Source organism: Oncorhynchus mykiss, chromosome 16 (assembly GCF_057628025.1).
Source record: "Oncorhynchus mykiss isolate SJ-2025 chromosome 16, ASM5762802v1, whole genome shotgun sequence".
NCBI classification, from domain to species: Eukaryota; Metazoa; Chordata; class Actinopteri; order Salmoniformes; family Salmonidae; genus Oncorhynchus; species Oncorhynchus mykiss.
Genome location: NC_143037.1, coordinates 72383746 through 72411099, shown reverse-complemented (window position 1 = coordinate 72411099; position 27354 = coordinate 72383746). Strand labels below are relative to the sequence as shown.

The window sequence follows — 27354 nt, the reverse complement described above, 5'->3', positions numbered from 1 at the left end:
TCTCCCTTCTCGCTCTCTTTCTCTCTCTCTCTTTCACTCTGTCTTCTCTCTTTCACTCTGTCTTCTCTCGCTCTCTCTCTCTCTCTCTCTCTCTCGCTCTCGCTATCTCTTTCTAGGTCAGTGTTGCTCCTGCTGAAGAACCCTCCCTTCCTCTTCCTGTGTCTGGCGGGGGCCACAGAGGCCACCCTCATCGCTGGCATGTCCACCTTCGGCCCCAAGTTCCTAGAGTCTCAGTTCAGTCTGAGTGCATCTGAGGCAGCCACCTGGTTTGGTGAGAGAGCGTTAGAACACTAACTCCACCCCACACAAACTGTGATGTGAGACACACGTTCTACATGAAGTTAGCAAGCTTGTTTACAATGGGACTCGCGCTGCCACGTCACGGTACGTGGTGCTCTGCCACGTCACGGTACGTGGTGCTCTGCCACGTCACGGTACGTGGTGCTCTGCCACGTCACGATACGTCGTGCTCTGCCACGTCACGATACGTCGTGCTCTGCCACGTCACGATACGTGGTGCTCTGCCACGTCACGATACGTGGTGCTCTGCCACGTCACGGTATGTGGTGCTCTGTCACGATACGTGGTGCTTTGTCACGATACGTGGTGCTCTGTCACGATACGTGGTGCTCTGCCACGTCACGATATGTGCTGCTCTGTCACGATACGTGGTGCTCTGCCACGTCACAATACGTGCTGCTATGCCACGTCACGGTACGTGCTGCTCTGTCACGATATGTGGTGCTCTGTCAAGATACGTGGTGCTCTGCCACGATACGTGGTGCTCTGTCACGATGCGTGGTGCTCTGCCACGTCTCTCTCTCGCTCTCTCGCTCTAGGTCAGTGTCAAGATACGTGGTGCTCTGCCACGATACGTGGTGCTCTGTCACGATGCGTGGTGCTCTGCCACGTCACGATACGTGGTGGTCTGTCACGATACGTGGTGCTCTGCCACGTCACAATACTGGGTGCTCTGCCACGTCACAATACGTGGTGCTCTGCCACGTCACAATACTTGGTGCTCTGCCACGTCACAATACTTGGTGCTCTGCCACGTCACAATACTTGGCGCTCTGCCACGTCACAATACTTGGTGCTCTGCCACGTCACAATACTTGGCGCTCTGCCACGTCACAATACTTGATGCTCTGCCACGTCACAATACGTGGTGCTCTGCCACGTCACAATACTGGGTGCTCTGCCACGTCACAATACTGGGTGCTCTGCCACGTCACTATACTTGGTGCTCTGCCACGTCACTATACTGGGTGCTCTGCCACGTCACAATACTTGGTGCTCTGCCACGTCACGATACTGGGTGCTCTGCCACGTCACAATACTTGGTGCTCTGCCACGTCACTATACTTGGTGCTCTGCCACGTCACGATACTGGGTGCTCTGCCACGTCACAATACTTGGTGCTCTGCCACGTCACAATACTGGGTGCTCTGCCACGTCACAATACTGGGTGCTCTGCCACGTCACAATACTGGGTGCTCTGCCACGTCACAATACTGGGTGCTCTGCCACGTCACAATACTGGGTGCTCTGCCACGTCACAATACTGGGTGCTCTGCCACGTCACAATACTAGGTGCTCTGCCACGTCACAATACTGGGTGCTCTGCCACGTCACAATACTGGGTGCTCTGCCACGTCACAATACTGGGTGCTCTGCCACGTCACAATACTTGGTGCTCTGCCACGTCACAATACTGGGTGCTCTGCCACGTCACAATACTTGGCGCTCTACCACGTCACAATACTTGGCGCTCTGCCACGTCACAATACTTGGCGCTCTGCCACGTCACAATACTGGGTGCTCTGCCACGTCACAATACTTGGTGCTCTGCCACGTCACAATACTGGGTGCTCTGCCACGTCACAATACTGGGTGCTCTGCCACGTCACAATACTGGGTGCTCTGCCACGTCACAATACTGGGTGCTCTGCCACGTCACAATACTGGGTGCTCTGCCACGTCACAATACTGGGTGCTCTGCCACGTCACAATACTAGGTGCTCTGCCACGTCACAATACTGGGTGCTCTGCCACGTCACAATACTGGGTGCTCTGCCACGTCACAATACTGGGTGCTCTGCCACGTCACAATACTTGGTGCTCTGCCACGTCACAATACTGGGTGCTCTGCCACGTCACAATACTTGGCGCTCTACCACGTCACAATACTTGGCGCTCTGCCACGTCACAATACTTGGCGCTCTGCCACGTCACAATACTTGGTGCTCTGCCACGTCACAATACTTGGTGCTCTGCCACGTGACAATGCTCTGCCACATGGATATTGGGCCCCTTATTCACAGTACTACCATTTAACTAGTTATACCTCCCTCCTCATCCCTCACACACACATGGTACTAACCTTCCCTCCTCATCCCTCACATACACATGGTACTAACCTTCCCTCCTCATCCCTCACATACACATGGTACTAACCTTCCCTCCTCATCCCTCACATACACATGGTACTAACCTTCCCTCCTCATCCCTCACATACACATGGTACTAACCTTCCCTCCTCATCCCTCACATACACATGGTACTAACCTTCCCTCCTCATCCCTCACATACACATGGTACTAACCTTCCCTCCTCATCCCTCACATACACATGGTACTAACCTTCCCTTGGTATTAACCTTCCCTCTCCTCCCACCAGGCTACATGGTATTAACCTTCCCTCTCCTCCCACCAGGCTACATGGTATTAACCTTCCCTCTCCTCCCACCAGGCTACATGGTACTAACTTTACCTCTCCTCCCACCAGGCTACATGGTGGTACCCGCGGGTGGAGGGGGCACTTTCCTGGGTGGCTACATCGTGAAGAAGCTGAACCTCCGTTGCCGTGACATCATTAGGTTCTGCATAGTGTGTGCCGTCATCAGTCTTCTTGCCATCTTCATCTTCCTCATCCACTGTCCCAACGTCCCCATGGCCGGGGTGACTTCCCCCTACCGCAGCAACCTGCCACCGGGTCATCAGTACAATGAACAGTACTATGAGCCAGCCCACAACCTCCACAACAGGTAAGCCCAGACCAGGCCCAGTGGAATATTTGACATTATTTTGTCTTACCCATTATACAGTATAATAATTATTTTGTCTTACCCATTATACAGTATAATAATTATTTTGTCTTACCCATTATACAGTATAATAATTATTTTGTCTTACCCATTATACAGTATAATAATTATTTTGTCTTACCCATTATACAGTATAATAATTATTTTGTCTTACCCATTATACAGTATAATCATTATTTTGTCTTACCCATTACACAGTATAATCATTATTTTGTCTTACCCATTATACAGTATAATAATTATTTTGTCTTACCCATTATACAGTATAATCATTATTTTGAGTACAAAGAAGTGGAATGTTAGCTAAACAGACTGGTAGGGTTGAGACCGTCATGGAATTGTGCATGAGGGGTAATTGGCAATACAATTGGCCAAGGTCTCCGTGAGAACCTTTGGGACGGCAGATAGCCTAGTGTTTAGAAGGTTGGGCTAGTAACCAAATGATTGCAAGATGGAATCCCTGAGCTGACAAGGTGAAAATGTGTTTTTCTACCCCTGAACAAGGCAGTTAACCCACTGTTCACTCATTGTAAATAAACATTTGTTCTGAACTTACTTGCCTAGTTAAATAAAAGTTACATTTAAAAAAATTGCACAAAAAAAATATAATTACATATATACTGTACCAGTCAAACGTTTGGACGCACCTACTCATTCAAGGATTTTTCTTTATTTTGACTATTTTATACATTGTAGAATAATAGTGAAGACATCAAAACTATGAAATGACACATATGGAACCATGTAGTAACCAAAAAAGTGTAAAAATATATGTTATATTTGAGATTCTTCAAAGTAGCCACCCTTTGCCTTGATGACAGCTTTGCAAACTTGGCATGCTCTCAACCAGCTTCACCTGGAATTCTTTTCCAACAGTCTTGAAGGAGTGCCCACATGCTGAGCACTTGCTGGCTGCTTTTCCTTGGACTCTGCGGTCTAACTCATCCCAAACCATCTCAATTAAGATGAGGGATGGTGATTGTGAAGGTCAGGTCATCTGATGCAGCACTCCATCACTCTCCTTCTTGGTCAAATAGCCTATTCACAGGTCGGAGGTGTGCTGGTTCATTGTCCTGTTGAAAAACAAATGATAGTCCCACTAAGCGCAAACCAGATGGGATGGCTTATCGTTGCAGAATGCTGTGGTAGCCATGCTGGTTAAGTGTGCCTTGACTTCTATATTAATCACAGATAGTGTGACCAGCAAAGCACCATCACACCTCCTCCTCCATGCTTCACGGTGGGAACCACACATGCGGAGATCATCCGTTCACCTACTCCGCATCTCACAAAGACGCTGCGGTTAGAACCAAAAATTGCAAATTTGGACTCATCAGGCCAAAGGACAGATTTCCACCAGTCAAATATCCATTGCTCGTGTTTCTTGAACCAAGCAAGTCTCTTCTTATTATCGGTGTCCTTTAGTAGTGGTTTCTTTGCAGCAATTCGACCATGAAAGCCTGATTCACGCAGTCTCCTCTGAACAATGGATGTTGAGATGTGTCTCTTACTTGAACTCTGTGAAGCATTTATTTGGGCTGCAATCTGAGGTGCAGTTAACTCTAATGAACTTATCCTCTGCAGCAGAGGTAACTCTGGGTCTTCCTTTCCTGTGGCGGTCCTCATGAGAGCCAGTTTCATCATAGTACTTGATGGTTTTTGCAACTGCACTTGAAGAAACTTTCAAATTTCATTACATTTACCGGAATGACTGACCTTCATGTCTCCAAAGTAATGATGGACTGTCATTTCTCTTTGCTTATTTGAGCTGTTCTTGCCATAATATGGACTTGGTCTTTTACCAAATAGGGATATCTTCTGTATACAACCCCTACCTTGTCACAACACAAATGGCTCAAACACATTAAGAAGGAAAGAAATTCCACAAATGTACTTTTAACAAGGCATACCAGTTAATTGAAATGCATTCCAGGTGACTACTTCATGAAGCTGGTTGAGAGAATGCCAAGAGTGTGCAAAGCTGCCATCAAGGGTGGCTATTAAAGATTCTCAAATAATATAAAGTATATTTTGATTTGTTCCAAAAAAAATTGGTTACTAAATGAATCCATATGTATTATTTCATAGTTTTGATGTCTTCACTATTATTCTACAATGTAGAAAATAGTACAAATAAAGAAAAACCCTTGAATGAGTCGGTGTGTTCTAACTTTTGACCAGTACTGTAGATATAGTTATTTTTGTACGCTTCTAATTTCCTCAGTTCCTGACTGCATGTGCTGCCATATAAATAGAATGAATAGATCGGGTGTCCCCATTCAAGTCAATGATGTGGCTAGAGGGTGTACAGCTGTGATTTTTCGTAGCAGTTTAGGAGAGCATTTTAGCTAACCCTAATCCTTTTCCTAACCTTAACCTAGTCTTCTCACCTGCCATGTTAATTATCCTAACCTGCTGCTGTCACGCTTGCTCCCGCTCTCCCTCTCTGGCACTCTCAGGCGCCAGGCTGCCCTTCATTACACACACCTGTTACCATCATTACGCGCAGCTGCGCTCATTGGACTCACCTGGACTCCTTCCCTTTGTTGATTGCCCCGTCTATAACTGTCTGCTCCCCCGTTTGTTGCCTGTGTCAGCATTGATGTTGTTATTTTCCCCCTGTCCAGACGCTTGTCCTGTCACGTTCCATGTCCGTTGCTCATCTACCTGCTTCTCGTCTACCAGCGTCGAGCCTCACAGCTCACTAAGTCTGTACATAGTCAAAGCTTTCCTTCATTTTGGGTCAGTCACAGTGGTCAGGTATTCTGCCGCTGTGTACTCTCTGTGCAGGGCCAAATAGCATTCTAGTTTGCTCTGTTTTTTTGTTAATTCTTTCTAATGTGTCAAGTAATTATCTTTTTGTTTTCTCATGATTTGGTTGGGTCTAATTGTGCTGCTGTCCTGGGGCTCTGTAGGGTGTGTTTGTGTTTGTGAACAGAGCCCCAGGACCAGCTTGCTTAGGGGACTCTTCTCCAGGTTTATCTCTCTGTAGGTGATGGCTTTGTTATGGAAGGTTTGGGGATCACTTCCTTTTAGGTGGTTATAGAATTTAACGTCTCTTTTCTGGATTTTGATAATTAGTGGGTATCGGCCTAATTCTGCTCTGCATGCATTATTTGGTGTTCTACGTTGTACACGGAGGATATTTTTGCAGAATTCTGCGTGCAGAGTCTCAATTTGGTGTTTGTCCCATTTTTGTGAAGTCTTGGTTGGTGAGCGGACCCCAGACCTCACAACCATAAAGGGCAATGGGCTCTATGACTGATTCAAGTATTTTTTGCCAGATCCTAATTGGTAAGTTGAATTTTATGTTCCTTTTGATGGCATAGAATGCCCTTCTTGCCTTGTCTCTCAGATCGTTCATAGCTTTGTGAAAGTTACCTGTGGCGCTGATGTTTAGGCCAAGGTATGTATAGTTTTTTGTGTGCTCTAGGGTAATGGTGTCTAGATGGGATTTGTATTTGTGGTCCTGGCGACTGGACCTTTTTTGGAACACCATTATTTTGGTCTTACTGAGATTTACTGTCACAGGCCAGGTCTGGCAGAATCTGTGCAGAATATCTAGGTGCTGCTGTAGGCCCTCCTTGGTTGGTGACAGGATCATCAGCAAACAGTAGACATTTCACTTCAGAGTCTAGTAGGGTGAGGCCGGGTGCTGCAGACCTTTCTAGTCCCCCTGCCAATTTGTTGATATATATGTTGAAGAGGGTGGGGCTTAAGCTGCATCCCTGTCTCACCCCACGGGCCTGTGGGAAGAAATGTGTGTTTTTTGCCAATTTTAACTGTACACTTGTCGTTTGTGTACATGGATTGTATAATGTCGTACGTTTTACCCCCAACACCATTTTCCATCAATTTGTATAGCAGACCCTCATGCCAAATTGAGTCAAAGGCTTTTTTGAAATCAACAAAGCATGAGAAGACTTTGCCTTTGTTTTGGTTTGTTTGGTTGTCAATTAGGGTGTGCAGGGTGAATACATGGTCTGTTGTACGGTAATTTTTCTCATTCTCTCTCGGTCTCCTCTCTCTCTGTCTCCTTGCTCTCTCTCTCTCTCTCTCTCTCTCTCTCTGTCTCCTCTCTCTCTCTCTCTCTCTGTCTCCTCTCTCTCTCTCTCTCTCTGTCTCTCTCTCTCTCTCTCTCTCTCTCTCTCTCTCTCTCTGTCTCTGTCTCCTCTCTCTGTCTCCTCTCTCTCTCTCTGTCTCCAATCTCTCTCTCTCTCTGTCTCCTCTCTCTCTCTCTGTCTCCAATCTCTCTCTCTCTCTCTCCTCTCTCTCTCTCTCTCTCTGTCTCTGTCTCCTCTCTCTGTCTCCTCTCTCTCTCTCTGTCTCCAATCTCTCTCTCTCTCTGTCTCCTCTCTCTCTCTCTCTCTCTCTCTATCTTTCTCAGTTCTTGGTTGGGGGACAACCTGATGGTGGGCTGTAATGCAGACTGTCACTGTTTACGAGAGCTCTATAACCCAGTCTGTGGATCCGATGGTGTGATGTATTACTCCCCTTGCCATGCAGGCTGCAGCACAGTCAACCACACGGAGGTGTCCACAGGTAGACAGGTAACCAACCAACTGTTCAGCAAAGATCTCACTTAAATTAGTTAATGAATATGTACAGTAGTCTGTCAGTATACATGTTCACTCTGTGTGACTGTCCCTTCTGTGTGACTGTCCCTTCTGTCAAATCAAATCAAATTTTATTGGTCACATACACATGGTTAGCAGTTTGTTAATGAAGAAAAATATATTGTGAGTGTAGCGAAATGCTTGTGCTTCTAGTTCTGACAGTGCAGTAATATCTAACAAGTAATCGAACAATTCCACAACAACTACCTAATACACACAAATCTAAGTAAAGGAATGAAAGAATAATATATACAGTGGAGAGAACAAGTTTTTGAACCACTGCCGATTTTGCAGGTTTTCCTACTTACAAAGCATGTAGAGGTCTGTAATTTTTATCATAGGTACACTTCAACTGTACATATGAGATGAGTAATGTAAGATATGTAGACATTATTAAAGTGGCATTGTTTAAAGTGATTAGTGATCCATTTATTAAAACCTGTTATGGCAAGGCGTTCCCCGAGGGGAACCACCCCCCCCCCCCCCATTCAGCTGAAAAGGTTGCGCGGGGAATTCAAAAATATTCTTTCGAAATATTTAACTTTCACACATTAACAAGTCCAATACAGCAAATGAAAGATAAACATCTTGTTCATCTACCCATCATGTCCTATTTTAAAATGTTTTACAGCGAAAACACAACATATATTTATGTTAGACCACCACCAAATCAAAAGAAAAACACAGCCATTTTTTACAGTCAAAGAAAGAGTCACAAAAGCAGAATTAGAGATAAAATGAATCACTAACCTTGTGATAATCTTCATCAGATGACACTCATATGACATGTTACACAATACAATTATGTTTTGTTCGATAATATGCATATTTATATCCACAAATCTCGGTTTACATTGACGCCATGTTCAGAAATGCCTCCAAAATATCAGGAGGAATTATAGATAGCTTCGCCAGATAACAGAAATACTCATCATAAACTTTGACTAAAGATACATGTTCTACATATAATTAAAGATACACTGGTTCTTAATGCAACCGCTGAAAATCAAAAGAAATCAGCCAAGAAAAAATAATTGTAGACCTCCACAAGTCTGGTAATCCTTGGGAGCAATTTCCAAATGCCTGAAGGTGCCACGTTCATCTGTACAAACAATAGTACGCAAATGTAAACACCAAGGGACCACGCAGCCGTCATACCACTCAGGAAGGAGACGCGTTCTGTCTCCTAGAACGTACTTTGGTCGAAAAGTGAAAATCAATCTCAGAACAACAGCAAAGGACCTTGGGAAGATGCTGGAGAAAACAGGTACAAAAGTATCTATATCCACAGTAAAACGAGTCCTATATCGACATAACCTGAAAGGCCTCTTAGCAAGGAACTGCTTCAATTCCGCCATAAGAAAAGCCAGAATACAGTTTGCAACTGCACATGGGGACAAAGATCGTACTTTTTGGAGAAATGTCCTCTGATCTGATGAATCAAAAATATGACTATTTGGCCATAATGACCATCGTTATGTTTGGAGGAAAAAGGGACAGGCTTGCAAGCCGAAGGACACCATCCCAACCGTGAAGCACGGGGGTGGCAGCATCATGTTGTGGGGGTGCTTTGCTGCAGGAGGGATTGGTGCACTTCACAAAATAGAAGGCATCATGAGGGAGGAAAATTATGTGGATATGTTGAAGCATCTCAAGACATCAGTCAGGAAGTGAAAGCTTGGTCGCAAATGGGTCTTCCAAATGGACAATGACCCCAAGCATACTTCCAAAGTTGTGGCAAAATGGCTTAAGGACAACAAAGTCAAGGTATTGGATTGGCCATCACAAAGCCCTGACCTCAATCCCATAGAAAATGTGTGGGCAGAACTGAAAAAGTGTATGCGAGCAAGGAGGCCTACAACCTGACTCAGTTACACCAGCTCTATCAGGAGGAATGGGCCAAAATTCACCCAACTTATTGTGGGAAGCTTGTGGAAGGCTACCCGAAACGTTTGAAACAAGTTAAACAATTTCAAGGCAATGCTACCAAATGCTAATTGAGTGTATGGAAACTTCTGACCCACTGGGAATGTGATGAAAGAAATAAAAGCTGAAATAAATAATTCTCTCTACTATAATTCTAACATTTCACATTCTTAAAATAAAGTGGTTATCCTAACTGACCTAAAACAGGGAATTTGTACTAGGATTAAATGTCAGGAATTGTGACAAACTGAGTTTAAAAGTATTTGGCTAAGGTGTATGTAAACTTCCAACTTCAACTGTAGGTATTCCTCTTGTCCAGATGGGATAGTGCAGTGTGATGGTGATTGCATCATATGTGGATCTGTTGGTAAGCAAATTGGAGTGGGTCTAGGGTGTCAGGTAAGGTAGAAGTGATATGATCCTTGACTAGCCTCTCAAAGCACTTCATGATGACAGAAGTAAGTGCTATGGGGCGATAGTCATTTAGTTCAGTTACCGTTGCCTTCTTGGGTTCAGAAACAATGGTGGCCATCTTGAAGCGTGGGGGGACAGCAGACTGGGATAGGGAGAGATTGACAACACACAAGCCAGCTGGTCTGCGCACGCTCTGAGGACGTGGCTAGGGATGCCGTCTGGGCTGGCAGCATATGCGATGGTTAACACGTTTAAATGTCTTACTCACACCGCCACCAGAGAAAGAGAGCACACAGTCCTTGGTAGTGGGCCGTGTCGGTGGCACTGTGTTATCCTCAAAGCAGACAAAGAAGGTGTTTAGTTTGTCTGGAAGCAAGACGTCGGTGTCCGTCGAAGTGGCTGGTTTTCTTTCTGTAATCCATGATTGTCTGTAGACCCTGCCACATACGTCTTGTGTCTGAGCCGTTGAATTGCGACTCCACTTTGTCTCTATACTAACATTTCACTTGTTTGATTGCCTTGTGGAGGGAGGGAATAACTACACTGTTTGTATTCGGCCATAATCCCCAAAAAACGAAATCCTGCAAAGGACTAGATGCGAGGCAGCCCTCTCTGTCTGACTGTTCCTTCTGTCTGACTGTTCCTTCTGTCTGACTGTTTCTTCTGTCTGACTGTCCCTTCTGTCTGACTGACCCTTCTCTCTCCCCTACTGTCCCTTCTGTCTGACTGTCCCTTCTGTCTGACTGTTCCTTCTGTCTGACTGTCCCTTCTGTCTGACTGACCCTTCTCTCCCCCTACTGTCCCTTCTGTCTGACTGACCCTTCTGTCTGACTGTCCCTTCTGTCTCCCCTACTGTCCCTTCTGTCTAACTGTCCCTTCTGTCTGACTGACCCTTCTCTCCCCCTACTGTCCCTTCTGTCTGACTGACCCTTCTGTCTGACTGACCCTTCTGTCTCCCCTACTGTCCCTTCTGTCTAACTGTCCCTTCTGTCTGACTGTCCCTTCTCTATCCCCTACTGTCCCTTCTGTCTGACTGTCCCTTCTGTCTGACTGTCCCTTCTGTCTGACTGTCCCTTCTCTCTCCCCTATTGTCCCTTCTCTATCCCCTACTGTCCCTTCTGTCTGACTGTCCCTTCTGTCTGACTGTCCCTTCTGTCTGACTGTCCCTTCTGTCTGACTGTCCCTTCTGTCTGACTGTCCCTTCTCTATCCCCTACTGTCCCTTCTGTCTGACTGTCCCTTCTGTCTGCCTGTCCCTTCTCTATCCCCTACTGTCCCTTCTGTCTGACTGTCCATTCTGTCTAACTGTCCCTTCTGTCTGACTGACCCTTCTCTCTCCCCTACTGTCCCTTCTGTCTGACTGTCCCTTCTGTCTGACTGTCCCTTCTCTCTCCCCTACTGTCCATCTGTCTGACTGTCCATTCCGTCTGACTGTCCCTTCTGTCTGATTGTCCCTTCTGTCTGGTGCCCCTGGTCAGGTGTACTCAGGCTACAGCTGTGTATGTTGACTCTGTCTGACTGTCTCCTCTGTCTGGTGCCCCTGGTCAGGTGTACTCAGGCTATAGCTGTGTATGTTGACTCTGTCTGACTGTCTCCTCTGTCTGGTGCCCCTGGTCAGGTGTACTTGGGCTGCAGCTGTGTGGTGGGGGGGAACGTCACGTCGGGGCAGGAGGGTCTGGCTCTGGATGGGAAGTGCACCAGCTCCTGTAGTCACATGCCAGCCTTCCTCACCTTCCTCTTCATCATCATCTTCTTCACCTTCCTGTGTAGTATCCCCGCCCTCACTGCTACCCTCAGGTGGGTACAGACCCTAACTCTAAATCTCACTGCTACCCACAGGTGGGTACATACCCTAACCCTCACTGCTACCCTCAGGTGGGTACAGACCCTAACCCTCACTGCTACCATCAGGTGGGTACAGACCCTAACTCTAAATCTCACTGCTACCCTCAGGTGGGTACATACCCTAACCCTCACTGCTACCCTCAGGTGGGTACATACCCTAACCCTCACTGCTACCCTCAGGTGGGTACAGACCCTAACCCTCACTGCTACCCTCAGGTGGGTATGGAGCAGACAGACAAAAGAGTGTGTGAACTGTGGTATATTTCTGTTATAACAGTCTGATAGTATCCTCAGTGTGTGAACTGTGAATCTGAAGTGCTCTCTGTCGACCCCTACAGGTGTGTCCCAGACAGCCAGAGGTCCTTTGGACTGGGAATCCAGTGGATCGTGGTGAGAAGTCTAGGTATTTCATTTCTCTTGTTGAATTTGCTTTGATTTGATAAATGTGTCCTTTTAGCTTGAGATTCCCGACAACAAGCTCCCAAGAGGCGTCATTACAAACCCTGGTTTGAATCCAGGCTGTATCACAACCAGCTGTGATTGGGAGTCCCATAGGACGGCGCAGAATTGGCTCAGCGTTGGCCGGTTTAGGCCAAGAATTAAGAATTTGTTCTTAACTGACTTGCCTAGTTAAATACAGTTTCAATTTAAAATAAATAAAAAAGTAAGTAATGTGATGTTGTTCCTGAAGGTGGGATCCCAGGCCCGATAGCATTTGGCTCTGTGATCGACATCTCATGCATGCTGTGGCAGGACCAGTGTGGAGAGCAGGGCTCCTGCTACCTCTACCAGAACTCTGCCATGAGCCGCTATACACTCATCGCTGGCATCATCTACAAGGTAACTCAAGGCCTACATGTCTGTTATTTCATTCTGTTATAGGATTGTGTTCAATGACTTTCTTCATTCTCACGACCATATCAAATGTTGGTTTAACTGAGAGAGAATTATATTCTCCCTCTAACCATAGTGCATGTCTTATTCTCTCTCTCTCTTCATCCGTCCCTCCCTCCGTCAGGTTCTCGGCATGATGTTCTTCCTGCTGGCCAGTGTTCTGTACAAGCCCCCTCCAGAGTCGCCCCAGAGCAGCTGTGAGAGCACCGACCACGGGGCAGGGGATAGCGGGGGAGAGACGGGGGACCTCTCCATCAAGGACCTTCCACCAAAAATCATCACCAATGTACACGCCAGGTTATGATGACTTCAGACCCCACCCACATCTCACCGCGTGTGTGTGTGTGTGTGTGTCGTGCCACTGCATCCTCAATCACTGCCAGCCCGCACCCGTCTCATGGTCACTCCCATCGCACAGACACATCACCCCAGGGCAAGTCATATCTGATCCACCCACTGAGCCCAACTTCATCCCATGGGCTTGCCCTCCATCACCTCCCTGCCAGCCCACTGAACTTGGGGTTTGTGTGATGTGATGAAAGACTAGGGTCACAGATAGGGTCAGAGGTTATTCTGAGAAGTAGGAAAGTCTCCTGGTGGCTTTTGGGATATAAACCACTGAAAAGACTTTAAGGGATCTAGTAAATGTGGATCATGGAAAGGTTACAGACGATAGAAATGTGAAGGTAATTTCCCATTGAGACGACATATTACAGAGTTTACCGTGAACGCAGTCTCCGCTAACACGGGAACATTGCCTTTAAATTTCATTCACGCTGTAACAATAAACTTCTACAAAACGGATTGAAAAGAAGCTTTAAATGAGTATGATATGGGAAATGTTTTATTATAATTTTTTTCCACCTTTATTTAACCAGGTAGGCTAGTTGAGATCAAGTTCTCATTTACAACTGCGACCTGGCCAAGATAAAGCATAGCAGTGTGAACAGACAACAACACAGAGTTACACATGGAGTAAACAATTAACAAGTCAATAACACAGTAGAAAAAAAGAGTCTATATACATTGTGTGCAAAAGGCATGAGGAGGTAGGTGAATAATTACAATTTTGCAGATTAATTAACACTGGAGTGATAAATGATCAGATGGTCATGTACAGGTGTGCAAAAGAGCAGAAAAGTAAATAAATATAAACAGTATGGGGATGAGATAGGTAAATTGGGTGGGCTATTTACCGATGGACTATGTACAGCTGCAGTGATCGGTTAGCTACTCAGAGAGCAGATGTTTAAAGTTGGTGAGGGAGATAAAAGTCTCCAACTTCAGCGATTTTTGCAATTCGTTCCAGTCACAGGCAGCAGAGAACTGGAAGGAAAGGCGGCCAAATGAGGTGTTGACTTTAGGGATGATCAGTGAGATACACCTGCTGGAGCGCGTGCTACGGGTGGGTGTTGCCATCGTGACCAGTGAACTGAGATAAGGCGGAGCTTTACCTAGCATGGACTTGTAGATGACCTGGAGCCAGTGGGTCTGGCGACGAATATGTAGCGAGGGCCAGCCAACTAGAGTATACAGGTCGCAGTGGTGGGTGGTATAAGGTGCTTTAGTAACAAAACGGATGGCACTGTGATAAACTGCATCCAGTTTGCTGAGTAGAGTATTGGAAGCTATTTTGTAGATGACATCGCCAAAGTCTAGGATCGGTAGGATAGTCAGTTTTACTAGGGTAAGTTTGGCGGCGTGAGTGAAGGAGGCTTTGTTGCGGAATAGAAAGCCGACTCTAGATTTGATTTTAGATTGGAGATGTTTGATATGAGTCTGGAAGGAGAGTTTACAGTCTAGCCAGACACCTAGGTACTTATAGATGTCCACATATTCTAGGTCGGAACCATCCAGGGTGGTGATGCTAGTCGGGCGTGCGGGTGCAGGCAGCGAACGGTTGAAAAGCATGCATTTGGTTTTACTAGCGTTTAAGAGCAGTTGGAGGCCACGGAAGGAGTGTTGTATGGCATTGAAGCTCGTTTGGAGGTTAGATAGCACAGTGTCCAAGGAAGGGCCAGAAGTATACAGAATGGTGTCGTCTGCGTAGAGGTGGATCAGGGAATCGCCCGCAGCAAGTGCAACATCATTGATATATACAGAGGAAAGATTCGGCCCGAGAATTGAACCCTGTGGCACCCCCCATAGAGACTGCCAGAGGACTGGACAACATGCCCTCCGATTTGACACACTGAACTCTGTCAAAGTAGTTGGTGAACCAGGCAAGGCAGTCATTAGAAAAACCGAGGCTACTGAGTCTGCCGATAAGAATATGGTGATTGACAGAGTCGAAAGCCTTGGCCAGGTCGATGAAGACGGCTGCACAGTACTGTCTTTTATCGATGGCGGTTATGATATCGTTTAGTACCTTGAGCGTTGCTGAGGTGCACCCGTGACCGGCTCGGAAACCAGATTGCACAGCGGAGAAGGTACGGTGGGATTCGGGATGGATATAGGTCTGTAACAATTTGGGTCCAGGGTGTCTCCCCCTTTGAAGAGGGGGATGACTGCGGCAGCTTTCCAATCCTTTGGGATCTCAGACAATATGAAAGAGAGGTTGAACAGGCTGGTAATAGGGGTTGCCACAATGGCGGCGGATAGTTTCAGAAATAGAGGGTCCAGATTGTCAAGCCCAGCTGATTTGTACGGGTCCAGGTTTTGCAGCTCTTTCAGAACATCTTCTATCTTCTATCTGGATTTGGGTAAAGGAGAAGCTGGAGAGGCTTGGGCGAGTAGCTGCGGGGGGGGGGCGGAGCTGTTGGCCGAGGTTGGAGTAGCCAGGAGGAAGGCATGGCCAGCCGTTGAGAAATGCTTGTTGAAGTTTTCGATAATCATGGATTTATCGGTGGTGACCGTGTTACCTAGCCTCAGTGCAGTGGGCAGCTGGGAGGAGGTGCTCTTGTTCTCCATGGACTTTACAGTGTCCCAGAACCTTTTGGAGTTAGAGCTACAGGATGCAAATTTCTGCCTGAAGAAGCTGGCCTTTGCTGCGTGTATTGCTTCCTGACTTCCCTGAACAGTTGCATATCGCGGGGACTATTTGATGCTATTGCAGTCCGCCACAGGATGTTTTTGTGCTGGTCGAGGGCAGTCAGGTCTGGGGTGAACCAAGGGCTGTATCTGTTCTTAGTTCTGCATTTTTTGAACGGAGCATGCTTATCTAAAATGGTGAGGAAGTTACTTTTAAAGAATGACCAGGCATCCTCAACTGACGGGATGAGGTCAATATCCTTCCAGGATACCCGGGCCAGGTCGATTAGAAAGGCCTGCTCGCATGAGACAGTATCTATAGTATGGGACATGGGACAGTATCTATAGTATGGGACAGTATTTATAGTATGGGACATGGGACAGTATCTATAGTATGGGACAGTATCTATAGTATGGGACAGTATCTATAGTATGGGACAATATCTATAGTATGGGACATGGGACAGTATCTATAGTATGGGACATGTATCTATAGTATGGGACATGTATTTATAGTATGGGACATGGGACAGTATCTATAGTATGGGGCAGTATCTATAGTATGGGACATATATTTATAGTATGGGACATGGGACAGTATCTATAGTATGGGACATATATTTATAGTATGGGACATGGGACATGTATCTATAGTATGGGACATGTATTTATAGTATGGGACATGGGACAGTATCTATAGTATGGGACAGTATAGTATGGGACATGTATCTATAGAATGGGACAGTATAGTATGGGACATGGAGCAGTATCTATAGTGAATGTCATACCCTCAGTTTGAAGCATTCCTTATATTGAGGGATGAAAGAAAGAGGCGTTTAACACTCGTAAAACAACCCTGTTGTCTTGCACTAACACAGTTACAGCACATCATTTTCATATCATAATATAAACTATAGACCACAAATATTGAAAGGTACTTACTGTTATTATACCTATTATACCTATATACAGTGCCTTGCGAAAGTATTCGGCCCCCTTGAACTTTGCGACCTTTTGCCACATTTCAGGCTTCAAACATAAAGATATAAAACTGTATTTTTTTGTGAAGAATCAACAACAAGTGGGACACAATCATGAAGTGGAACGACATTTATTGGATATTTCAAACTTTTTTAACAAATCAAAAACTGAAAAATTGGGCGTGCAAAATTATTCAGCCCCTTTACTTTCAGTGCAGCAAACTCTCTCCAGAAGTTCAGTGAGGATCTCTGAATGATCCAATGTTGACCTAAATGACTAATGATGATAAATACAATCCACCTGTGTGTAATCAAGTCTCCGTATAAATGCACCTGCACTGTGATAGTCTCAGAGGTCCGTTAAAAGCGCAGAGAGCATCATGAAGAACAAGGAACACACCAGGCAGGTCATAGATACTGTTGTGAAGAAGTTTAAAGCCGGATTTGGATACAAAAAGATTTCCCAAGCTTTAAACATCCCAAGGAGCACTGTGCAAGCGATAATATTGAAATGGAAGGAGTATCAGACCACTGCAAATCTACCAAGACCTGGCCGTCCCTCTAAACTTTCAGCTCATACAAGGAGAAGACTGATCAGAGATGCAGCCAAGAGGCCCATGATCACTCTGGATGAACTGCAGAGATCTACAGCTGAGGTGGGAGACTCTGTCCATAGGACAACAATCAGTCGTATATTGCACAAATCTGGCCTTTATGGAAGAGTGGCAAGAAGAAAGCCATTTCTTAAAGATATCCATAAAAAGTGTTGTTTAAAGTTTGCCACAAGCCACCTGGGAGACACACCAAACATGTGGAAGAAGGTGCTCTGGTCAGATGAAACCAAAACTTTTTGGCAACAATGCAAAACGTTATGTTTGGCGTAAAAGCAACACAGCTGAACACACCATCCCCACTGTCAAACATGGTGGTGGCAGCATCATGGTTTGGGCCTGCTTTTCTTCAGCAGGGACAGGGAAGATGTTTAAAATTGATGGGAAGATGGATGGAGCCAAATACAGGACCATTTTGGAAGAAAACCTGATGGAGTCTGCAAAAGACCTGAGACTGGGACGGAGATTTGTCTTCCAACAAGACAATGATCCAAAACATAAAGCAAAATCTACAATGGAATGGTTCAAAAATAAACATATCCAGGTGTTAGAATGGCCAAGTCAAAGTCCAGATCTGAATCCAATCGAGAATCTGTGGAAAGAACTGAAAACTGCTGTTCACAAATGCTCTCCATCCAACCTCACTGAGCTCGAGCTGTTTTGCAAGGAGGAATGGGAAAAAAAATCAGTCTCTCGATGTGCAAAAATGATAGAGACATACCCCAAGCGACTTACATCTGTAATCGCAGCAAAAGGTGGCACTACAAAGTATTAACTTAAGGGGGCTGAATAATTTTGCACGCCCAATTTTTCAGTTTTTGATTTGTTTAAAAAGTTTGAAATATCCAATAAATGTCGTTCCACTTCATGATTGTGTCCCACTTGTTGTTGATTCTTCACAAAAAAATACAGTTTTATATCTTTATGTTTGAAGCCTGAAATGTGGCAAAAGGTCGCAAAGTTCAAGGGGGCCGAATACTTTCGCAAGGCACTGTATGTCCAGGGGTGGACAACTCCTCGAGGGCCTGATTGGTATAACACTTCTTCTCCATCCCTAACAAACACAGCTGATTAATCACATTGCAATCTAAACTGAAGATCATGATTAGGTGATTATTGGAGTCAGGTGTTTTAGCTTGGGGCTGGGGCATAATTGTGACGCCAATCAGGCCCTCGGACTGGAGTTGTCCACTCCTGGACTAGACAGATCCATGGTGTGGTATCATCCTGTCCACGTGTCCTTCAACTAGTCAGATATCATAAAGCAATATCAAGACACATAACTGCACTTTAAGACCTAATCAGCACTGATGAACTTAGACAATGGTATTATACAAGAGTTATGCTGGCAGTGTATACTGGTTGTAATTAACAGCTAGGGACAATGCACAAAATAAATGAGTTGTAGTATAAAGATAAGACAACAGGCCTATTCTCCAAACCTCCAAGTGTGCCAAGTATCATTGCCCCAATCCGTTTTCTGTTTTGGGATCTTATTTTTCCAGATAATTTATGATAGAAATTAACAGCACTCTTGTTCATGTATTCATTTAATTTGATTGTTTTCACATGATTTGGTATTGTCCCAGACATCTTTGTATATGCAGTAGAGCAGGGCTGCCCAACCCTCTTCCTGGAGATCTACCGTCCTGTGGGTTTTCAGTCCAACCCTCTTCCTGGAGATCTACCGTCCTGTGGGTTTTCAGTCCAATCCTCTTCCTGGAGATCTACAGTCCTGTGGGTTTTCAGTCCAACCCTAATTTAACACACCTGATTCTACATATTAGCTGCTCAACAAGATCTTAACTAGCTGAATCAGATATGCTAAATTAGGGTAGGACTGAAAACCTACAGGACAGTAGATCTCCAGGAAGAGGGTTAGACTGAAAACCTACAGGACAGTAGATCTCCAAGAAGAGTGTAAGACTGAAAACCTACAGGACAGTAGATCTCCAGGAAGAGGGTAGGACTGAAAACCTACAGGACAGTAGATCTCCAGGAAGAGGGTAGGACTGAAAACCTACAGGACAGTAGATCTCCAGGAAAGATTAGTTTAGTTCCTGAAAGCAGCTGCTGCCTATGTGAATACGTGGACTCACCTTCAATACTACCCTGATCAGCTTATTCTGGGCTATCTGGAGCTTCCCCTTCATAAGTTTAGATAAGCCCCCAAACCAGGAAGTACTAGCATAATCAAAATGGCATTGAATGAGGGCAGTAGCTAGCACTTTCATGGAGTCCTTATCAAGCAGCTTGGACATTCTAGCCAAAGACATAGTCCTGGCATTAACCTTCCCTATAGCAACTTATTGGCCATGCTCACACCTCCCAAGCTTCCATCAAGGATACATCCCAAGTAGCTAACAGAGATTTTAGTAGTCAACACCGGACCCCTTAATTCCACACTGATTTCAGAGAACCTACTCAATTTAGGTCTGGATCCAAAAATAATTACTTCAGTTTTCCCTAAGTGCAGAGATAGCTTATTATCTCCAAGCCATTTGCTAATGCTAGTAAGCTCTGTGCTAAGTATGCTCTCCAACATAGTTTTACTTTTGTGAGACACCAGAAGTGTAGAGTCATCCACATGAAGAAAAAGACGGCAAGAACAAGCATATTTCATATCGTTAATATACAATAAAAACAGCAGAGGCCCAAGCACGCTCCCCTGTGGAATGCCACAACTCATTGGTTTTGCCTGAGACAGTGAACTATTAACCTCCACCACTTGGTTGGACTGAAAACCTACTGGACAGTAGATCTCCAGGAAGAGGGTTGGACTGAACCTACTGGACAGTAGATCTCCAGGAAGAGGGTTGGACAGCACCGAGGTAGAGGATGTAGCTGATGATTCTGAATTAGTTTTCCCTGACCAAACAATCCCCCCTCAAATTGCCCTGTTCTAGAACACTTTACAGTATATTTTTTTGTCTTTATTGTTTACGTTACGATCACATGACTCTTTAGAACTTGTGTTGGCAATTTTACATTCCTCATGTTTTTTATGTTTTGAATGTATTCATTTTTGATGGACCCAAATGCCTCCATCTTCTCTCCTTCGTTCCCCCACCTGATCCCACCATGGACTTTACCGCCACGTGATAGTGTGTGTAACCTTAAACCTTCCTAGTCTTACTGTTGTGTCTCTTCACTCACTAGCCCTTCTGTAAATCTAGTCTTATGGGTTTTGTTTTGGTACTTTTGTAAATGGAATAGAAATGCATATACCGTTAATGAAATGTTTCTTAAGATGTTTTTTTTTTTTAAACAACAGGTGAACAACGCTATCATTTGATTTCAAAATCACTTGCATGTATCACATGTACACACACATAACCAAGCAAATGACATGTCTTCTCTCACTCCCTGTATCTCTCTCTTCCTCAAACACACAGACAGACAGACACACACACACACACAGACACACACACACACACACACACTCTCATCCTCTTACTCTCCCAGCAGAAACAACGAATATACTATAACTATCTCCATTAACCTTCTGACACTTCACTCAGACCCTCAAATATTGAAGCTTTTTCAATTCCAGGGGATTGAATTCATGTGACTGAAACAAGGATTTTTCCCTCACTCACTCAAATCACAGAAACATTGACACAGAGACCATTGGACCAAACACATTGATGCATTTTAATAGCCACCGCGTTCTTCATCAAGCGGTACTAAAGAACTAAGCAAGGTCACGCAAGAAGAGACGGAAGTAAAAGACAAACTATGTGGGAGATAGGATTGTGGGACAAAGGATCAGTTTCCATGGATACTGTTGAGTCATGGCTCTCTTGTCGGGTCTGTTTGCAGACATTACATTTATGACTCTTGGCAAATACCCACAGGGACACGTTACTGAACATTACACCTGGATGATCAAATACACACAGGGACACATTAATGAACATTACACCTGGATGATCAAATACACACAGGGACACGTTACTGAACATTACACCTGGATGATCAAATACACACAGGGACACATTAATGAACATTACACCTGGATGATCAAATACACACAGGGACACATTACTGAACATTACACCTGGATGATCAAATACACACAGGGACACATTAATGAACATTACACCTGGATGATCAAATACACACAGGGACACATTAATGAACATTACACCTGGATGATCAAATACACACAGGGACACATTAATGAACATTACACCTGGATGATCAAATACACACAGGGACACATTAATGAACATTACACCTGGATGATCAAATACACACAGGGACACATTACTGAACATTAAATACACCGACATGATCAAATACACACACGTTCTGAGAATCAAACACAGTATTTCAAACATTACCATACTTATTGGAACAATAGATATTTCACACGTACTGTATGGAAACCCATCATACTGTACAGACAGCAGAGGCAAGGACCTTGCAAATGAAATACACACATTCATATATATATATATATATATACACACTGCTCAAAAAAATAAAGGGAACACTAAAATAACACATTCTAGATCTGAATGAATGAAATATTCTTATTAAATACTTTTTTCTTTACATAGTTGAATGTGCTGACAACAAAATCACACAAAAATGATCAATGGAAATCAAATGTATCAACCCATGGAGGTCTGGATTTGGAGTCACACTCAAAATTAAAGTGGAAAACCACACTACAGGCTGATCCAACTTGGATGTAATGTCCTTAAAACAAGTCAAAATGAGGCTCAGTAGTGTGTGTGGCCTCCACGTGCCTGTATGACCTCCCTACAACGCCTGGGCATGCTCCTGATGAGGTGGTGGATGGTCTCCTGAGGGATCTCCTCCCAGACCTGGACTAAAGCATCCGCCAACTCCTGGACAGTCTGTGGTGCAAAGTGGCGTTGGTGGATGGAGCGAGACATGATGTCCCAGATGTGCTCAATTGGATTCAGGTCTGGGGAACGGGCGGGCCAGTCCAAAGCATCAATGCCTTCCTCTTGCAGGAACTGCTGACACACTCCAGCCACATGAGGTCTAGCTAGCATTGTCTTGCATTAGGAGGAACCGAGGGCCAACCGCACCAGCATATGGTCTCACAACGGGTCTGAGGATCTCATCTCGGTACCTAATGGCAGTCAGGCTACCTCTGGCGAGCACATGGAGGGCTGTGCGGCCCCACAAAGAAATTTCACCCCACACCATGGCTGACCCACCGTCAAACCGGTCATGCTGGAGGATTTTGCAGGCAGCAGAACGTTCTTCACGGCGTGTCACATGTGCTCAGTGTGAACCTGCTTTCATCTGTGAAGAGCACAGGGCGCCAGTGGCGAATTTGCCAATCTTGGTGTTCACTGGCAAATGCCAAACGTCCTGCACGGTGTTGGGCTGTAAGCACAACCCCCACCTGTGGACGTCGGGACCTCATACCACCCTCATGGAGTCTGTTTCTGACCGTTTGAGCAGACACATGCACATTTGTGGCCTGCTGGAGGTCATTTGGCATGGGCTCTGGTAGTGCTCCTCCTTGCACAAAGGCGGAGGTAGCGGTCCTGCTGCTGGGTTGTTGCCCTCCTACGGCCTCCTCCACGTCTCCTGATGTACAGGCCTGTCTCCTGGTAGCGCCTCCACACTACGCTGACAGACACAGCAAACCTTCTCGCCACAGCTCGCATTGACATGCCATCCTGGATGAGCCTTTATTTTTTTGAGCAGTGTATATATAGACAGAGTGGAGATTGCATACATAAATATCATTGACCAGACAGAAACAACAATGGATGGTGTGACCGTAATGCTACATTAAGAAAATCCCTTTACCCAGTACATTCAAACTATACATTTGATACTTGTATTCCTCTCTCTTTTTTTCCTCTCTTTCTTGGACTCAGGAATTAACAACTTGTCATCTTAAATTGTCACACAGAGTCTGCTGTTCGGTTAGAATGATACTTTATTTTTTTGTTGTTTTAATAGTTCCAGGTCTAGGAGATGGAAGGAGGGTTCAAACCGTAGCCCTCTTCTCCTGCAGCCTGTGAGGCCTACTGTCCAACGTCAGTCTGACAATGTCATTACCGTGGAGCGGTCTCCTAATGGCGAAGGAAGGTCGTTGGGCTGAAGTGTGCTGAGGCGCCAGTGAGAGTCGTTGGCCAATGCCTCTCATTGGTTTCAAAGGAGACTTTGATCTGAACACCGTGGACTATATGCTGCTCTGCTGCTATGGAGACGGACCACAACACAGTGCCTTCAAGAGCTGAGGGGGAGTCAAGACCGATAGGTTTACTGTGTGTGTGTATTGTAAGTGTGGATGTGTTTAGATGAAAGGAATGCATGAGGAGGCTCGGTATGTGACTGTGTTTTAACGCGCCTCCGTTATATTACGCTCCACTGTTGCTGTTGGATGAAGAAGAGGCATACAAGCTGAAACAGCAGAGTGGTGCTTTGTTGCAATTGACATGGATTGTGTTTTCACTGCAAGATTACCGTGTACATTTCTGTGAATACGTATTATGTACCAACCATCACCTTCTTTGTGATTCACCAATCCATTTACCTTATCCAATTTTGTTGGACGTTAACTTCAATCGGCTTCGTGCTTACTGTGTGTGTCCTCGTGTACTGTGTACTGATGTACTGTGTACTGATGTACTGTGTACTGTGTACTGATGTACTGTGTACTGTGATATGTATTACTTTCCGACCACACGTGTATTACAGTTTTTCCCGATTGTTATTGAGACACGTTCTCTGAAACTACATCTCAGGTACTCAAAATTCTAAACACAAAAACAGCCAATTTCCCCCAAACCCCACAGATGTCTTGCAAAATGAAACACAAGCGATCAAGATCATGTACTCCCTGCTCAAAGGGAAACTCTGAATACAAAAGGAGACACACATACATCAAATGAATCAAACTTAGTGACAACTGAGATCACACCGGTGTGACATGTTCAAAACACTATCTATCTATCGGGATGAAGGTAAGACCCAGGCGCAGACCGTGTCGAAGTAACAATGTTTATTACAGCAACAGAGGCAAAGGTACAGGACGGCAGGCAGGCTCAGGCAGAGTGATCAGGTGGGTTCAGGATCAGGCAGAGTGATCAGGTGGGTTCAGGATCAGGCAGAGTGATCAGGTGGGTTCAGGATCAGGCAGAGTGATCAGGTGGGTTCAGGGTCAAGCAGAGTGATCAGGTGGGTTCAGGGTCAGGCAGAGTGATCAGGTGGGTTCGGGGTCAGGCAGAGTGATCAGGTGGGTTCGGGGTCAGGCAGAGTGATCAGGTGGGTTCGGGGTCAGGCAGAGTGATCAGGTGGGTTCAGGGTCAGGCAGAGTGATCAGGTGGGTTCAGGGTCAGGCAGAGTGATCAGGTGGGTTCAGGGTCAGGCAGGGTGATCAGGTGGGTTCAGGGTCAGGCAGAGTGTTCAGGTGGGTTCAGGGTCAGGCAGAGTGATCAGGTGGGTTCAGGGTCAGGCAGAGTGATCAGGTGGGTTCAGGGTCAGGCAGAGTGATCAGGTGGGTTCAGGGTCAGGCAGAGTGATCAGGTGGGTTCAGGGTCAGGCAGAGTGATCAAGTGGGTTCAGGGTCAGGCAGAGTGATCAGGTGGGTTCAGGGTCAGGCAGAGTGATCAGGTGGGTTCAGGGTCAGGCAGAGTGTTCAGGTGGGTTCAGGGTCAGGCAGAGTGATCAGGTGGGTTCAGGGTCAGGCAGAGTGATCAGGTGGGTTCAGGGTCAGGCAGAGTGATCAGGTGGGTTCAGGGTCAGGCAGAGTGTTCAGGTGGGTTCAGGGTCAGGCAGAGTGTTCAGGTGGGTTCAGGGTCAGGCAGAGTGATCAGGTGGGTTCAGGGTCAGGCAGAGTGATCAGGTGGGTTCAGGGTCAGGCAGAGTGATCAGGTGGGTTCAGGGTCAGGCAGAGTGATCAGGTGGGTTCAGGGTCAGGCAGAGTGATCAGGTGGGTTCAGGGTCAGGCAGAGTGATCAGGTGGGTTCAGGGTCAGGCAGAGTGATCAGGTGGGTTCAGGGTCAGGCAGAGTGTTCAGGTGGGTTCAGGGTCAGGCAGAGTGATCAGGTGGGTTCAGGGTCAGGCAGAGTGATCAGGTGGGTTCAGGGTCAGGACAGTAAGCTTGACCAAGCTTGACCAGTTCTAAGTACACAGGGGATGATGGGGAAGATGGGCGACACCTGGAGGGGGGTGGAGACAAGCACAGAGACAGGTGAAACAGATCAGGGGGTTGACAGTATCAGAACCTATTTCAGTTTAAAGACTAAGATGTTGTTGTTATATTGTAGATTGTCTGTGTGTGACTCAATACATGTCAAACATTATACTGTAAGCACACAGTAAAAATGCTAAAATACAGTAAATATATTTTGCATATGCAAAGGAAGAAAAATAAGCCTATACTCTACTATATATTATATAAACTGTATAAAATCATAAGTCAAGAAACAAATACCACATTGCAAAAGACAATGTTTGTTGTTTTGGTCCAGCAACAGATTTTCATCAACATCACAGGTGATATTCTCCTTGGCCAGACAGCGGAGGAAATATCTTCTGGCATGACGCATCCACCCCTGACAGGACTCTGATGGAACGTCACCACAGACCTCCATTGCCTGGAGAAGGGCCGTACGTTCATGGGGTTTGTGAACATACACCTTCCACCGCCATGCTGAAAGCAACTCATCAATGGGGTTGAGAAATGGGGAATATGGTGGGAGAATTGTAAACCTGGGATGGTTATGGAAGTAGTTGTGGACCTAAGCAGCCCGATGGAAACTCATGTTGTCCCAAATCAGAACATACATTTGCTGCTCAGGATCACCTGGCGTCTCTCTGCTCAGGATCACCTGGTGTCTCTCTGCTCAGGATCACCTGGTGTCTCTCTGTTCAGATCACCTGGCCCTCTCTGCTCAGGATCACCTGGCCCTCTCTGCTCAGGATCACCTGGCGTCTCTCTGCTCAGGATCACCTGGCCCTCTCTGCTCAGGATCACCTGGCCCTCTCTGCTCAGGATCACCTGGCGTCTCTCTGCTCAGGATCACCTGGCCCTCTCTGCTCTGGCTGAAAAACATTGTCACGTAAAGGTGTTCAGGAAATGAAGGAGATGGGCAGTGTTGTATGGTTCAAGGGTGGCATGGCGGTGGAGGACCCCATTATGGCTCATGGCTGGGCATGTGGGGACATTTCCCCCGTGCTGGCCAGGCACCTTAATGATGGCGCGTTGACCAATGATGTCCCTTCCTCTCCTCCTCGACTTCACTAAATGGAATCCAGCCTCATCTATGAATGAGTTCCTGGGGGATGGGACTTGCGTCCATCTCCATGATTCTCTAAAATGACAGAAAATACTACAATTGCTGTATGGTAAAGTTCACTGGCAACATCAACGAGTCTAATGTTTCTAGAGTGTAATACCAGAACATTACTCACTTGCACACATTCCTACTATTTATCCTTCACTCTTTGGTGATTCCTTTCCAATATGACTCTGTAGATGTGCTTCATCTGGAGATGGTGTTTGTTAAGGATGGGGTCTGTGGTTGATAAACTCACTCTGATGTTATGGAAGATGGCAGGGTTACAGCCTCCTGTTTGTCTGTAAATAGACATGTACGTACGTGGTGGTCGTCTTTCAGTTCTATAACAACTAAATAGCATACAGTACAGTAAACACTACAGTAATACAGTATACAAGATAAACATGTTACAAAGTAGTATAGCTCCCAATTTCATACATACAGTAAGTAATACATGAACCATTTACTTTGTTTCCCTTTACAGTATGTATTGGAATCTACAGTCTTTACTGTGCTTTATGTTGTACTACTGTCAAGTAGTAAAAGTAGAAGAGAGGTCCAATGTCTGCAGTACAAACCTCTTCTCATTGTGGAACGTCCGGATGATGGATGCTACGGGGAAGTGGCTCAGATTGGGCTGCACTCTCTGCACAGCCTCTCTCAAGGTCAAACCATGGTTGACCACATGGTCTGCCCAGCATCTCTCAAG

General features: G+C 45.6%; 1 protein-coding gene across 3 annotated transcripts in view; it reads left to right on the top strand.

Moving 5' to 3' along the window:
- Positions 1 to 24076, top strand: part of LOC110491172 (solute carrier organic anion transporter family member 4A1) — a 95347-nt gene extending 71271 nt beyond the window's left edge. The window contains exons 6-13 of one of the 3 annotated variants that reach the window (XM_090203898.1): positions 117 to 271; positions 2788 to 3046; positions 7494 to 7656; positions 11680 to 11858; positions 12245 to 12309; positions 12598 to 12746; positions 12925 to 13086; positions 23320 to 24076. In XM_090203898.1, the coding sequence (XP_090060024.1) occupies positions 117 to 271; positions 2788 to 3046; positions 7494 to 7656; positions 11680 to 11858; positions 12245 to 12309; positions 12598 to 12746; positions 12925 to 13086; positions 23320 to 23331 (1144 nt within the window). In that variant the 3' untranslated portion in view covers positions 23332 to 24076. Of the gene's footprint in view, positions 1 to 116; positions 272 to 2787; positions 3047 to 7493; positions 7657 to 11679; positions 11859 to 12244; positions 12310 to 12597; positions 12747 to 12924; positions 13605 to 23319 lie in introns of those variants that run through there. The other 2 variants (XM_090203895.1, XM_090203897.1) reach the window with 2 other exon arrangements.
- Positions 24077 to 27354: the final 3278 nt, after the last annotated feature.